This window comes from Silurus meridionalis, chromosome 8 (assembly GCF_014805685.1).
Source record: "Silurus meridionalis isolate SWU-2019-XX chromosome 8, ASM1480568v1, whole genome shotgun sequence".
NCBI lineage: Eukaryota > Metazoa > Chordata > Actinopteri > Siluriformes > Siluridae > Silurus > Silurus meridionalis.
Window position 1 is genome coordinate 10,519,531 of NC_060891.1, and position 15,532 is coordinate 10,535,062.

The window sequence follows — 15,532 nt, forward strand, 5'->3', positions numbered from 1 at the left end:
GAGCTGTAGGTTGAGGGATTTACAGAAAGTAGAGAAACACTGCGTACATCCAGAGCTTTTAATGAGAGGTAGTAATAACGTCCATGCACAAGATTCGTTCAGTTTAAATGATTCTTTAATGTGAGTCAGAAGAACGAGTCGTTTTTATAGAGTGACTCATTCATTTTTTTACTGGACGCACTTGAGCAAGGTATCACAACATGTCTGTAGATTATGTACAAGAAACAGAATTGAGTAGCTCCACTTTTTTAGTCCCAGTCGTTTGTTCTTTTATCACGTGACGCCATGCAGGGCATTACACAGGAAACAGAATTGAGTAGTTCACGTCATGAGTCATATGGTCCGAGTCATTTTTTTTACATGACTCCTATATACGCTACACAAAGCAATAGATCAGTTTTTTTGTTCGGAATCTTGACAATATTGTTACAATAATTATAGGAGTCACGTGAGAAAACAACTAACGACTCAGATCAGAAGATCAAAGGGAAAAATACTTTTATTATTGAACTATAATCAAAGTCCGTGTATGTAGATGTGCTTTTTTGAACGTGATTATTTTATTTCTGATTATTGGAACGAAATGAACTAAATGACAAAATAAACAAATTAAATGTTGCGTTCATTTGGATGAACGGGATTCAAAGATCCGAATCACTAAAATGGATTTTTCCATCACTAGTGCGAGGTATGCTGCGCAGATTGGACAGTCTGAACACACCGAAGAGGCGGGCTCGTTCAAAAACACTTCCACCGCGTCTAACAAACGCTTCGGGCACGAGCACGTTGTTCTGCTCGTTGTTTTAAAGTTTTTAGTGACTTTAAAATCACATTATAGAGAAAAAATTAACAAGTTCCAATCTCTTGTTTAGTTGTGTTAAAAATCAAGTCAACACACGGCGTTTATCTTCGTGATATTCATTGTTAGCAAGCTAGCTAGTTTGTTTTGTTAGTCTTTGGCACTTTCTTCATGGATACTTTGGAACTAAATCCTCATCCAGTGACTCCAGCAGCGAGGATCCTGGCGAGATGTGTAGCCTCAGGCACAATGTCTCAGGTAAAGAGAAAATTTATCTGTATATTCTGATATCATCTATTAAATTGACATTATTTGGAACATACGTGTTTTTTTTCCGTCCGCAGAAAGAGCTTGATAATGTAACACGAGAGCCAGACATATTTTCCCCACGTCTTCTTGAAATCGAGCAACTAAATCAAATCAAGCATGAGATTGACCAGGTATGGAAAACATAATATATTTATACTTTGCTTTAGTGTATATTTGATTCACAGTGGTGGGCTGTTAAGACTAGCAAGGCCTTGAATCATTGACAACATATTTCTGTCTATGAACACATTAAACTCTCCTTAATAGTGTATTCTCTTTATTTCATAGCTTTTCTCTCAGGTGTGCTGCATCTAGGAGTGTCTGTTTATGTTGGAATCAGATCCAATCAGATTATGAGCTGTCACATGACCTGTTACCTGGGTTACCAGAATCTGCCTTAAAGGCCTTTAGAAAACGAGGAGTTTGCGAAACTGGGGCCATCCAGCAGGTGTCCAGTAATTTTGGCATTTTCGTGTCCTTTGAGTTGGCTTTTCTCTCAGGTGTGCTGCATCTAGGAGTATCTGTTTCAGATCCAATCAGATTATGAGCCGTCACATGACCTGTTGCCTGGGTTACCACAATCTGCCGTAAAGGCCTTTAGAAAACGAGAAGTACAGGCACCTTTCTCAAATCAATTGTTCTAAAACAGTTTTAGAGTTTGCGAAACTGGGGCCATCCAGCAGGTGTCCAATGATGTCATTTCACGTCCTTCGAGTTGCTCAGTAGCGCCTAGTTTTATAACCATAATGACTGGATAAGACTGTAGAAAGATCATTACTTATCACACACTCCAGTACTCATGTTAGTTCTCACTCTCCAGTGTTCTGTATTGTTGAAAGATTTATGATCAAACTCTTGATGTCACCCAAATGAGGATGGTTCCCCTTTTGAGTCTGGTTCCTCTCAAAGTTTCTTCCTCATAACATCTAAGGGAGTTTTTCTTTGCCACATTTGCCACGGCTGCTCATCTGTAAAGCTGCTTTAAAACCATGTCTGTTGTGAAAAGCGCTATAGAAATAATCTTGACTTGACTTGACTTTGATTGGACGATTAGAGCGTGCGCTATTTAGAGCTGGCAAACCGCATCTGTAACAAACTGCACAAGCTAAAATATATATTTATGTAGATTCAATAGCTGTTTTGTTTTTTTATTGCACAAAGTCTAGGAGACTTGGAGAAGAAATTGATTTGGTCACAGATATATTTACAGGGACATTTACAAAATGGGTGTTTCAAGAAAAGCTGGACATAGTAAGGAAAGGTCAGTTAAAGCGGTTCAAAACAGTTCTTAAGCTTTTTCGTGAACCGTTCATACGTTTGCATTTTTTTTTTTTTTTTTTTTTTTTTTAAGAATTTGCACAAAACCCACAACTTGGCCCTTATTTCAAATCCCCAGGAAAACCGTAATGCATAAGAGGGGAAAAAGCACAGAAATGCACAGGAAACCCAGGGTCCTTTTACGAGGTTAATATTGATGCTTGTGCTAGAGAATGACGTATGCGGCGCAGCTGTGGCTGCAGTGAAAAGAGACTTGAGGAATCATGCTGATTGGGTTTCTTGCTTTAGCAATGACATTCATTTTACTGCTTGAGATTCCTTTCTGTGATGCAGCGCTCTGATGTACTGCGTTTCTCTACCATATTGATGTTTTGTTTAATCATGGTATTAATGACCTACCACTGAAGGTCTAGGAGTGAAATGAACTGTTGCAATGTGTCTCCATGCTTTTGAAATTACTTGCAGCATCAAGCATATCATACATGTATGAATTTTAGGTGAGCTTGGACTTGGAGATGTTAAGACTTGAGAAAAGCAGTGCAGATGTTACTCACAGTTATTATCTAAGTAAGTACTGAGCAATACTTTATTGCATTCTGTAAGTTTGTATTGAAACTCAAAGTTTTAATATTTTTATATGTATATACATACAGGTCAGAGATTTGCATCCATGCAGAAGTTCACGTCGCATCTACAGGAAGTGCTGAGAGAACAGACGAGTTTGCGGCAAAGGCTTATGAAACCTCTTTGCCAGCAGAACCTGCCTATACAGGCTGATCTTCATCGGTAACTGAGCTTCGCCCCGTGTTCTGGGTTTCTACAGTGTTCTGGCACTGATTATAGCTGATTATTATTATATAATTATATATTATTAAGGTCCAGGAAGTATATTTTATCCCAGTGCAACAGAAACTGTTTATAAACAACACTTGTTTCCTATGTTATTCCAGATATGTGGTCACACTCATGGCAATGGTGGTTGAGTTCATTGAGACTTTGGAGATGAAAATGAAGAGGATCCAATTAATTCCATCAACTGATGAATCACTGTGTAATCTGGTAAATAACATATTTTGACACAATAAAAAATGTCTTACTATTATTATATTAATTATTATAGTCTTTATGTTCCACGTGCACATAGCACGGGTCAGAATTAGGGGTGGCACGGTACATGGGAAAAACACCCGAACCGTTCGGTTCGCTTGTCCCGGTTTGGTTCCTGTGTGCGTCGCACGGTTCGAAGCATGCGCAATGTAGCCCCGTGCTCAGTTTCGCCTCAGACAGTTTCGCATGAATATACATATAGACAGTAAAAGTTGAGTAAGGAGTGCTGCAAAAATGGCAAGTGGAGGAGATAATGAAGGCTGCCCGGAGTTGGCGGATGCGCCCGCGTCGTTCAAATCCGGTGTGTGGGAACATTTTGGATTTCATGTTGCTTACGATGACAACGGAAATAAAACAGTAGATAGAACTGCGACTGTGTGCAAGCATTGTGCAAAATGCATTCAATATGCTAATGGCAACACTTCTAATATGACGGTTCATTTGAGAAGACATCTCGCCATTGTATCGATACAAACAGCACAAACAGGAGAGAGCCGGTTAGGAAACAACTTCCACTGTCCGCAGCATTTAAGCAACCTCTCAGTGAGAAGTCAGACAGGGCAATAGCCATATCTAAAGCATTGGGGATGTTTATAGCAAAAGATATGCAACCGTGCAGCGTGAATGAGTGTGAAGGATTTCGTCAGCTGATGAATGTACTCGAGCCGCGGTTTAATATTCCCTCTTGCCAAATTTTTTTGCCAAATAAACGAAAAGCATGTCATCATCAATGTCTTCTCTCTTGCTGTATCAAAATCTCACCTAGCTTTTACTCAGAGATGGTCCCAATAACGTGCTTAAAGTCGTCAAATTCAGTTAGTACATGATTACATTACAAAAATGTTAATACTGTATCCTAAATTGTGTATAATTAAGCTAATAAGCAATATATCAAATGCTGAAGGAAATGTCTGGAGTGTTGAAGATTAAAAGAAAAAATAACAAGAACCGTACAGAACCGAAAACCGTGACCCTAAAACCCTGATACGAACCGAACTGTGGGTTTTGTGAACCGTGCCACCCCTAGTTAGAATTGTATAAAGTATTTGGGTATCATGGTATAGGTTAGAATGCAGACATAGGATTTAAACATTCATTTTAAACAAGAATTTTTATGATATACAAAAAAACTTTTTTCCTTTTGGATTTATGAAATTGAACTGAGCCAGAAATTGAACTCCAATTATGTACACTGGTGATCAAAATTAGAGAACAATTTCTAAATAGTTGAACAGTTCTGAAATAATGTCATCTTCACTGCTCAACAGTTGAAGGAGTTTTTGTCCTGTCTATACCATGCTACCAGAACACCTTTTCCACAAAATAACTAAGGCATTAAAAAAAACATTATTTTGCAGAACACACACTGATCAAAATTAGAGAACAACAATGACTGTAGCATGGAAAAAGATTACAACAATATTTTCTGAAGGTTACAACAGTCAGCAATTAGTAGGAAGTGTACACGACTCTGCTCTGAATGACTTCAGCACATCTGCAGCCACAGGACAGCACTAGTCTCTCACACTGCTCTGGTGTGATTTTGGTCCACTCTTCTTCCAGTCTCCTCCACAGTTCGGTGACTGTAGTGGGTTTCTTGGCCATAACTTTGTCACCAAGGATTTTTCAGAGGTTCTCTATTGGGTTGAGATCAGGACTCTGGGCAGGCCATGTCATTATTTTAATGTTTTCAGTTTCAAGGAACTGCTTTACCCGTTTTGCTGTGTGACATGGAGGGTTGTCCTGCATGAACACTGCGGGCTGATTGGGTGATGAACGAGGAAGGTACCATATGTTGTTGAAGAAGGTTCTGATAAACATTTGCATTCACTCTGCCATGTAGCTGTATAAGAGGCCCAACTCCTGCTGCAGAAAACATGCCCCAAACCATGACACTTCCTCCTCCACTTTTCACTGACTTCTTTACACACTTTGGGTTCAGTCTTTCTCCAGTTTGTCGCCGAACATAATGTTTCCCATCGGACCCAAATAAATTAAACTTGCTTTCATCACTGAAGTGAACTTTGGACCAGTTCTCCTCTGTCCACACAACATGCTTAGTCTAGCCTTTTGATTCTTTCTGCTAATGAGAGGTTTGGTCACTGCAGAGTGGGCTTTCAGTCCAAATGCTCTTAAACGTCGAGACACTGTATGACGAGACAGATCCTTACCCTGTTCAGCGCTGAACTGGTGAGCAATTCCGGCTGCAGTGTGGAAACGATTGCCCATTGAGATCCTCCGCAGTATCCTGTCCTCTCTTGTATTTGTCTTCCGTGGACGACCAGCCTTCTTAGCGGACTTGAATGAGTTTGTGATGTTGTAAAGATTCAATATTCTTGAAATCACAGATTTGGAACGACCAACTTGTCTTGCTATGGCTGATAGGGTCATCCCTTTGGCCTTCATCTGGACAACCTGCTGCCGGAGGCTTTCACTCACTTTAGAACGGCCCACCATCTTGCAGAGTCAGTGAAACTGGAAGTTAGGCTGCCAGTTAAATAGGGGTTGACAAATAATCAAGGAAATTAGCACCAGGTACCAGATTAACACCAATAACTGGGAGGTATCAAAGTGTTCACTAATTTTGATCAGTGTGTTTTCTGCAAAATAATGTTTTTTATTTAAATGCCTTAGTTATTTTGTTCAAAAGGTGTTCTGGTAGCAGGACAAAAAGTCCTTCAACTGTTGAGCAGTGAAGATGACATTATTTCAGAATTGTTCAATTGTTTATAAATTGTTCTCTAATTTTGATCGCTAGTTTTATATAAGGGTGTAAAATCACGGTTCGTAACGTACCTCAGTTTTAAAAGCAGTTTTGGTATATTCAGGGGAAAGAAATGCAAAACATCAAATAGCCGGGTGTTTTTTTTTTACGTCATTTACTATTATTATTATTAACATTTGTGAACATCAACAGTTTACATTCTTACAATTCCAAAAACTTTTATATATCAAATAAAATGGAATAAATCAAATAAATACAATACACAGTAATATATTGATTTAATTGGCACAAATTGAATTGATTAAATTAAACTTTTAAAATGGAAAAATTGAATTAAATAGTTTACATTTGTTAGCCCCCATTTGGTTAATTCCGAAGTGTGTGTATATATACTACCCCAACCCCCCCCCACCCATTTCATATTTAATTTTCTAAAAACTGTTCTACAAATTGTGTACATTTAAGAAACACAAGTTATTTATTTATTCATAAATTAATTAATTTGTTCTATCTATTAATTCATTCAGTCCCTCGATATGCAGAATTGGAGTTTCTCCTTTTAAGAGTGCTTCCTGTGCAGATCGAGTAGCCACAGTGACAGTGCGAAGTGGAGAATAAACAAACTTGCAGTCCGCCACTTAATATGTTTGTGCTGAAACTTAGATTTCAACTATGTTCCGCACATAAAACAAGGATTGGATTCGGTACACGTGCACTGTTACACCCCTAGTGTTTAATCTACTTAGACAAAGATAAATCAAAATGTAATGTGTTTCATTTTAAAGTTTCGTGAAGGTTTTTGGATTTTTACACTTTGTTGCACTCTTCTCTGAAGAACGTTGAATCATCGTTTTTCAGAGTTCGAGATCTTTTTTGCACAAGGTTTGTCAGACTTTACACCTAAAAGTCTATAGTGTTCTGATCAGATAATTAGTAAGGTTTTATAAATTGAATTTATTTTGTTAGTAGGCATGTTCTCCTTCAGGAAATCCATATCATATAATCAAACATCTTGCACTTCAGTAGTTTCTCATCTTAACTATTTTTATCATGCTATATTGTTGCCAGAGTGTTTTGTTAAACGGGTCTGTTTTTATTTTTTAATCAGAATAATGGCATGATTCAGCTCCTGGCTCAAGTCACAGAGGTGGAGAGTCTGACAAAGCAAGTTCTACAGCGGAGTAGCACGCCAGAGGACAAAATGTCCAGCTGAGAGAATGTTAAACTGCAGGGCCCATCCCACAAAATGTATAAAATGACCTAAGTTGTGACTTAATGTAATTAATTATTCATTGCTTTATTCACAATATCATTCTCTTCACATGAAGCAGCTTGTTGGTTATGGTTTCTTTTTGGTGTCAACGTAAATCTAAAACAAATGTTGGAGGAAAAACAGGAAACGAACAGTAATATGCACAGTGTCTGTAAATATGTTGTGTGTTATGTATGAGTGGTTTACTTTACTTTGTAAATGCTTAAATAAACACTTTCTATTACATGTTGTATTGTTGTGGGCTGAATTATGAACTATGACATTACTACTATACAATTATTCAACTACTATAATTAATTAAAAATATATCTCAGTCATTGTAAACTAATATAATCCTGTCTGGACATTTACATGTCCAAATCTGTCTGTCTATACAACGACTGACAGGAATCGTGAAATAATTCATTTCAAGGGTCCTCCACCTCTGAATCTTTCATGCACTAGTTTAGATATGGCTGCCGTTTTCAATCGTTTGCTGTTTTAGGTCCTCTAGTAACAGCAGTTTCTCTGTGATGTTCCTCTTTGTGCAGAGCTTTTGTACCTACACATCAGCAGAGCAAGAGAAACAGACTTTATGCACAATAAGCCATTTTGTATAGTAAAAATGACAAAGTCTCAGACCTAATAATCTAGTATTCAGCACACATACCTGCTCTGTGATCATGTGGAACATGCTTGTATCTTGGCTGTAGCCATAGTGTTTCATCAGATCCTCAATGTGCCTTAGTTAAAAAAATAAAACTGTTGAATAGCCAATGTTTGTGTTATAACAAATTGCTACCCAATTTGGCCTATGACAGACCTATGAACTTGAGCATTGGTTTCCAGGATAAGGCGTTCTTGCAGGAGATTCTGGAGCTCAGGACATTTGACCCCTAGCGTCTTCAGGGCCTCACAGGCAACAATGCGCACACTGGGATCCTCCTCATTTTGTACTGCCCACAGTAAGAGCCTCTGGAGCGTAGGAGTCAGCCAACCGATCCTTCCCAAAGCTACATAAAATATTCAAGGATTATCCTGTGCTCACATCAGGAGCAGTGCAACATGCAAAGTAGTCAGGCGTCATTCATTTTCCATAAGGAGCTACTGATTTTTAGCGGTAGTAGGCCAAGTGATTGCTACACAACAAGGCTGTTTAACTTTATGCAAAATAGAAGTAAAGCACTTTGGGAGATAACCATAGCTTAAAGGGCTTTGGTGCAAGGAAACAAGCCACCATTGATTAATAGCTTGAGCAATATGGGTTTCTGCTGGTAAGAGCAGTGCTTAAGAGCATGCAGAATATAATCAGGAATGTCTAAAAGAACTAATAAAGAGACGAGCATTTTTGGAACGGTTAAATGGAGCCTAAGTATCTGAATTAAGCTTTTGATGTAAAGATAATTACTAGCTTTATATAATATATATATATATATATATATATATATATATATATATATATATATATATATATATAAAATGGCAATTGCCTGTTTTTTAATGGCTTGAAAGGTCTGTGCCACCTGAATCAAACTCACCATTTATCGCTGCTACCTTCACCTCACAGGATGAGTCATTCTGCATTAAGTGAAGCAGATTTTTCTGGATCTAAAAAAAATGGAAATGGAAAATAAATTAAACGAACCTTCGAGTTATGAAACGTATGTTGCTTACAACATTCTCTAAATTTATTCAGCTTTTCTCAGTATGCGTTCTATTAATATACATCATGTTATGCATGACATGGCAACCCTAGCAGCCTTACCATCTCATCTTTGATCATGAGAGAGGCAGCAGTTGAACAGGCTTGTTTACGTACAACAACAAATTCATCAGTCAGGCAACGTAAGAAACTGGCCAGCAGTTTAGCTGTCATTATCTTCAGCTGACCAATAAGAATTAATGCCTGGACCCGCCAAGACGTTGGACCCTCGTGTAGTTTGGCACTATCGCAAAAAAAAAAATTTCCAATCAACTTTCAAGCATCATGAGCTGTAGCTATGTATGTTTTTTTTTCTGTCCTGTGAGTCTAGTACCTCAGTTCATTGTGTATGGCACTGCCTAATCCCATTTTACCCAGAGCCTCTACTGCTGCCTGACGCACCAAACCATTCCAGTCATTCCACATCAAGTACAGCAATTTGTTGGTCAGATCCTGTATAAGATCCAATAGTCATGAATTATTTTCACATTTCATTTTACTTTACAGCCTTTTTGAAACATTCAACTTAAGTACATGTTTGGTCAGAGTTTGCTAGTACCTTGTTGATTGGGCATTTGAGTTCTGAGATGGTTTTGCAAGCCAGAACTCGTTTTTTCCAGTCAGCACAGTTCAATTCCTCTCCTAGCAGTGAGCGCACTAAAATCTGAACAGAAGCAGTTTTGTCCTTTTGGTTAGAATTTCATATAAAATGTATATCCAAAAAATGGAAATATGAAAATAGGCAACAGCCATATTGTAGGAAAACATCCAAAAAAAAAATGACAGTACAGGTCAGTACCTACTTACACATTCCTATTATCAGATTTCTTTTCTACCTTCACTGTAAAATAGCAACCACAAAATTCATTAAAATAAAATGTATGTTTTAGTAGCGTGTGGAATAAAAGTGCCCAATCAAATTTTTTTCTTTAATGTGTTATATGTAAAACTTTTTTTTTACCTTCAAATTTAGCTGATTGCTATATCACATTTAATGTAAAAAAAAAAAAAACATTAAGCATGATTTAGTTTGGTTTCTTATGGTTTCACATCCCTCCAAAAAATTTTAATAAACTTTTTATGCATAGACTTTTTTATATACAACCTACACCTGAAAAGACCACACATAATCACTCACAGTCTTGCTACTAATGCTGACTAGTAGGGTGTCAGCCTGTTCTTGGTCTGATGGAGCATTGCTGAGAAAAAGCTGTGAGAGTAATCTTTCAATTACACTTTGACTGGCCTCCCCTTCTATCGCTAAGCACTGAGCTGCAACCCAGCCATCAACTCCTGTTCCTGAGGAATCTGTAAAACAATCAGAAAGGTAAACACGATGCCTAATGTATGCCAGTTTATCTGTGTAAAATATAATGTTTTTTCACAAGTTGTTCTGTGACTACATGCATAAAACTGTGCTGTAATCAGTTATTTGTGTAATACAACAAAATGACAATACTTTATGATACACGGTATGCATATTGTTATACACAGGGATTATTCATCATTGTGTACACATTGTATATACATTGATTATTGATATGCATGATTACAAACTAACAGCAAAACGTTGAGTTCAATTATACTTTTTCTTTCAAATAAAGTCTTTAACACATAAAGAACGCAAAGAAAGAAAACCTTAAAGAACCTCAAAATATCTTTAAAAAAAATTGGTTTGTAACATAGTTTCTCTTTATAAATGTCATATGGACTAGTCATATTGCTCAGTTCTACCCACCCTGTTGTAATGCTTTTTGCAGTATATCCCGTGCCTGGGCATTGGGTGTACCGATGGCATACTGGCACACAGCGGCTGCCAGCTGAACTCTTTTCACTGGATCATTGAGAGCCAACAGAAGCAGGGGCTGCAGTTCTGGAGGCACTGCTTCAACCTCATAGCTTTGACCATGTTGAGCTAATAAAAGACAAAGCAATACTGCTATGTGATTTGGTGTACAGAGAAACTGAATAGTTGAATTATTGTAATTATTAAATTATTACAACTATCATATGTTGTACAACTATCTCTTTTGTATTTATATACTGTACTGTATATATATATATATATTTACTGTGTTTCTGCTTTAAATTCCTTTTTTTTTTTGCTGCTGCTGCTGTAATATGAAATATTCCCCACTGTGGGATGAATAAAGGTTTATCTTATCTTATCTCTTATCTTATCTCTTATTTTATCTTAGCCTAAATATACTTTTGAGAGATTTGTATTACAACCTAAACCATTTATATGGTATACTCACAATATACACTCACCGGCCACTTTATTAGGTACACCTTACTAGTACCGGGTTGAACCCCCTTTTGCCTTCAGAACTGCCTTAATCCTTCGTGGCATAGATTCAACAAGGTACTGGAAACATTCCCCAGACATTTTGGTCCATATTGACATGATAGCATCACACAGTTGCTGCAGATTTGTCGGCTGCACATCCATGATGCGAATCTCCCATTCAACCACATCCCAAAGGTGCTCTATTGGATTGAGATCTGGTGACTGTGGAGGCCATTTGAGTACAGTGAACTCATTGTCATGTTCAAGAAACCAGTCTGAGATGATTTGCGCTTTATGACATGGCGCGTTATCCTGCTGGAAGTAGCCATCAGAAGATGAGTAAACTGTGGTCATAAAGGGATGGACATGGTCAGCAACAATACCCAGGTAGGCTGTGGCGTTGACACGATGCTCAATTGGTACTAATGGGCCCAAAGTGTGCCAAGAAAATATCCCCCACACCATTACACCACCACCACCAGCCGGAACCGTTGATACAAGGCAGGATGGATCCATGCTTCCATGTTGTTGATGCCAAATTCTGACCCTACCTTCCGAATGTCGCAGCAGAATTCGAGACTCATCAGACCAGGCAACGTTTTTCCAATCTTCTATTGTCCAATTTTGGTGAGCCTGTGCGAATTGTAGCCTCAGTTTCCTGTTCTAGCTGTCAGGAGTGGCACCCGGTGTGGTCTTCTGCTGCTGTAGCCCATTTGCCTCAAGGTTCGACGTGTTTTGCATTCAGAGATGCTCTTCTGCATACCTCAGTTGTAACGAGTGGTTATTTGAGTTACTGTTGCCTTTCTATCAGCTCGAACCAGTCTGGCCATTCTCCTTTGACCTCTGGCATCAACAAGGCATTTGCGCCCATAGAACTGCCGCTCACTGGACATTTTTTCTTTTTCAGACCATTCTTTGTAAACCTTGATGGTTTACAGAGAATGGTCCGAGATGGTTGTGCGTGAAAATCCCAGTAGATCAGCAGTTTCTGAAATACTCAGACCAGCCCGTCTGGCACCAACAACCATGCCACGTTCAAAGTCACTTAAATCACCTTTCTTCCCCATTCTGATGCTCGGTTTGAACTGCAGCAGATTGTCTTGACCATGTCTACATGCCTAAATTAATTGAGTTGCTGCCATGTGATTTGCGTTAATGAGCAGTTGGACCTAATAAAGTGGCCGGTGAGTGTATACACATGTATGCATACATTATGGGCATCAGCACATTTAGAATGTATCCTGACCAATTATTTTAAAAAAAAAATTGTTTTAAGGTAAATAGAGCTGATTCAGTACACAGTATAGTAACTTTTACCAAACATGGTCATATTTCTTACCCAGACCTGTTTCATCTGAATGTGGACACAGTTTGGGTCTATTTACTGCTCTCGATGCACATGTAACAATAGCTGCCACTCGCACTTGGCTGTGCAGGTCAGTGAGATCCTTCATCAAGCCCTCAATAGTTACACTCTGCCTGCTAGTTTCTGGAAGAATGGCAGTATGTGAATTTTACTACAGAAAGGTTGCAGTGGCTCAAGAGCCTATTCCACAAACAAGAACCCCAAAGCTGAAATCATATGCACACGCTCATTTACAGCCAGAGATCATTTACCTAAACAATCCACTTACTGGCCTGTTTTACATGGTGAACGGAAAGCTGTAAACTGTTTTTAAGCAACTTCTTATTGCTGGGAACTCATTTGCAAAACTACACACTGATATACATTGTGTTATTGGAAAAACATCTGAGAAATGCAATATGATATTTTTGTCATATCACTTACCTTGAGCTACATCTCAATGTCACTGGATACTGCGAATTTATTAATCAAATATTTAGCCTTTAGTAAGGACTGATTGAATGAACGCCATAATGCAAGCATACAGGAACTCACTGATTTTCCAGGCATTTTTCCACCCTTCCACTGCGTAGCGTAGAGAAGAAAGCCTTTGCAAGGGGCTGTAATGAACTGGCTCTTTGGCCACTTTTGCTTCTTGTCTGGTGTAATCAGGAGGTCTGAGCCCCTGCTCTGTAGCATAATTAGCTTTGGTGGGCAAAACCACCCATTGCTGTACTCCTTTCTCCAGTCTACTTATTTCTGCTGGTAAGAAAGTATGCAACATACGCTTCACTTTTAGCTTTTCATAAAAAATATATATATCTATGGTGGATTTGCACAAAAATAAACACCAACCTTTAGTCACACTTTGCATGTCAGCTGATGGTAAATCTGTCCACATTTCTGGACCACATGGAACCCTTTTCTGGAGTTTTTTTTGGTATTCTGAGTTGTTGTCCATGATGATGCGATCTTGATTTGTCCTGCCTGGTTGATGCACTTGTTTGCCTATCCCTAAAGGTCAATTAAACACACAGTTTTCTCTATGACCTGCACCCTGACTTTTAGGCTAGATTCAAGGTTTATAAACTGTAAAGGTTTGCTCTACTCTCCTGCATACCATGCACACATATCACAGTAAAGTATTTTGTGTAGTGTCAATAATCAAGCTAAATTTTAGCATTTATCTGCACATACTTTCAACAAACATTTATTAGGCATCCAGGTCTAATTAATACCTGAATAAAGTTCCAGTTCAAAACAGTTCTCAGTATTATAAACATATTTTCCAGCATGTGGCTTTAGTATGTCCTGTAGGCAAAGCAGATTTGGGGTCTTTATATGATTTTTGCCTGCATCATTTTCCATTTTATTGATCCCATCTGGTTCATCTATGCAAACTGGCGAGGCACTGTTTCCTTGTATTCTGTGAGAAGAATTTAATGAATTTAATGTCACATGGATATACACTGTCCAAGTATGTGAACACCAGGGCATTAAACATCCCATTTCAAAACCATGGACATTAATATTATCGCAGTTATAGTATCCGCCACCCAACAATCAGCATTATATTAGAAAAATAAAACTGTGTTGTTATTGGAAAATATGTTTCACCATAATTACACCAGTGCATCATAGATTATTTTCCTATAACAGAATTCCTTGAAGTTTTTTTTGTTGTATAAAAAAAGTGTATGTTGCATTTACTTGCCTGTAATAAACTGGTAGAGGTGTCTCAGTTTTGCTGCGCTGCAATGCTCTGGGTGTTGTGCTGGATTTGGGCAGACAGCCAAAGCCACATAAATCCTCCTCAACCTTGGACTCCTCAGTTACCAGATTGGCTGCACTGGCTGACCAATATTGATCATTGTTCATCATTGATTTCAGTCTTGATTGATACTGACAATCTCTAGAAATCTTCTGTCTAACAGTCCACTTGACAGTATTCTTTGTTAACTTCTTCAGCACAGACTCATTTCCCTTGCTTGCCCTGCTCTGCTCTTCCTCCTCTAATATGGTGGGCAACTGGTATTGACTATTTACATTTAAGACTCCCCTCTGCCCTGTCCTCTTAACTGAGTCCACTTTTCCATCTTGGGGCCCAGGCACAGTGATAAATAAGTCATTATTAGTCAATGAATGCTGATGTACAGTTTGCAATGGTGGAAAGGCTGGTAAAGGAGAAGTCACAGAGCTTCGTAGTCCAGCGTGGTGTTGCAACACTTTCATTCCTCCATGCTTTCTGCTCTTAGATCTTATGTTTGGTGCCCATGGGCCAGAAGCACAGAAAAGCCAGCTGAAGTCAGCTTCACTGTATGAGATGTTGTCCAGTCCCATCTCCCACATGACATCTTGAGAGAAAGTTAAACCCTTAGAAGCATCACTTACTAGCTGCCTGAAAAGCTTCTCCCTTCTGCGAGAGAGACACTGCTCCATTCTTTTTACTGGTTCCTGTAAATCCATGGGGAGTTACTGACATAAAAAAATGAATACTATAGTTAATACCTAAGCTAAGATGAAAATGACATCTCTTAATGTATACATTCTTTTTATTGCCCTTTTCCCATCTTCTAACATTACCTGTTATTCATCATTCAAGCCACTGACTTTAATATGCTATGTTTATATCCTTGACTCCAACCTGCAGTTATCTCAGTTAGGGTTACACTTTTTGTTCGTACATTTGATCAGAAATACAAAATATAAGACAAGTTGTGGCTTA

The 15,532-nt window shown here is 38.4% G+C and overlaps 2 protein-coding genes across 2 annotated transcripts; one reads left to right on the top strand and one right to left on the bottom strand.

The window, feature by feature from the left end:
* Nucleotides 1-538: 538 nt before the first annotated feature.
* Nucleotides 539-7,716, top strand: haus2 (HAUS augmin like complex subunit 2). Its single transcript, XM_046854940.1, has 6 exons — nt 539-1,057; nt 1,144-1,239; nt 2,884-2,953; nt 3,040-3,172; nt 3,337-3,445; nt 7,327-7,716. The coding sequence occupies exons 1-6, from the start codon at nt 971-973 to the stop codon at nt 7,429-7,431; spliced, it is 600 nt and encodes a 199-aa protein (XP_046710896.1). The 5' UTR covers nt 539-970; the 3' UTR covers nt 7,432-7,716.
* Nucleotides 7,328-14,070, bottom strand: heatr4 (HEAT repeat containing 4). The gene is made up of 13 exons (XM_046854935.1): nt 14,046-14,070; nt 13,663-13,821; nt 13,363-13,569; nt 12,802-12,951; nt 10,911-11,087; nt 10,311-10,480; nt 9,732-9,836; nt 9,507-9,625; nt 9,236-9,416; nt 9,009-9,078; nt 8,294-8,483; nt 8,141-8,213; nt 7,328-8,032 (listed from the first exon to the last, which is right to left on the bottom strand). Exons 2-13 carry the CDS (start codon nt 13,766-13,768, stop codon nt 7,937-7,939), a joined length of 1,644 nt encoding a protein of 547 aa, XP_046710891.1. The 5' UTR covers nt 13,769-13,821; nt 14,046-14,070; the 3' UTR covers nt 7,328-7,936.
* Nucleotides 14,071-15,532: the final 1,462 nt, after the last annotated feature.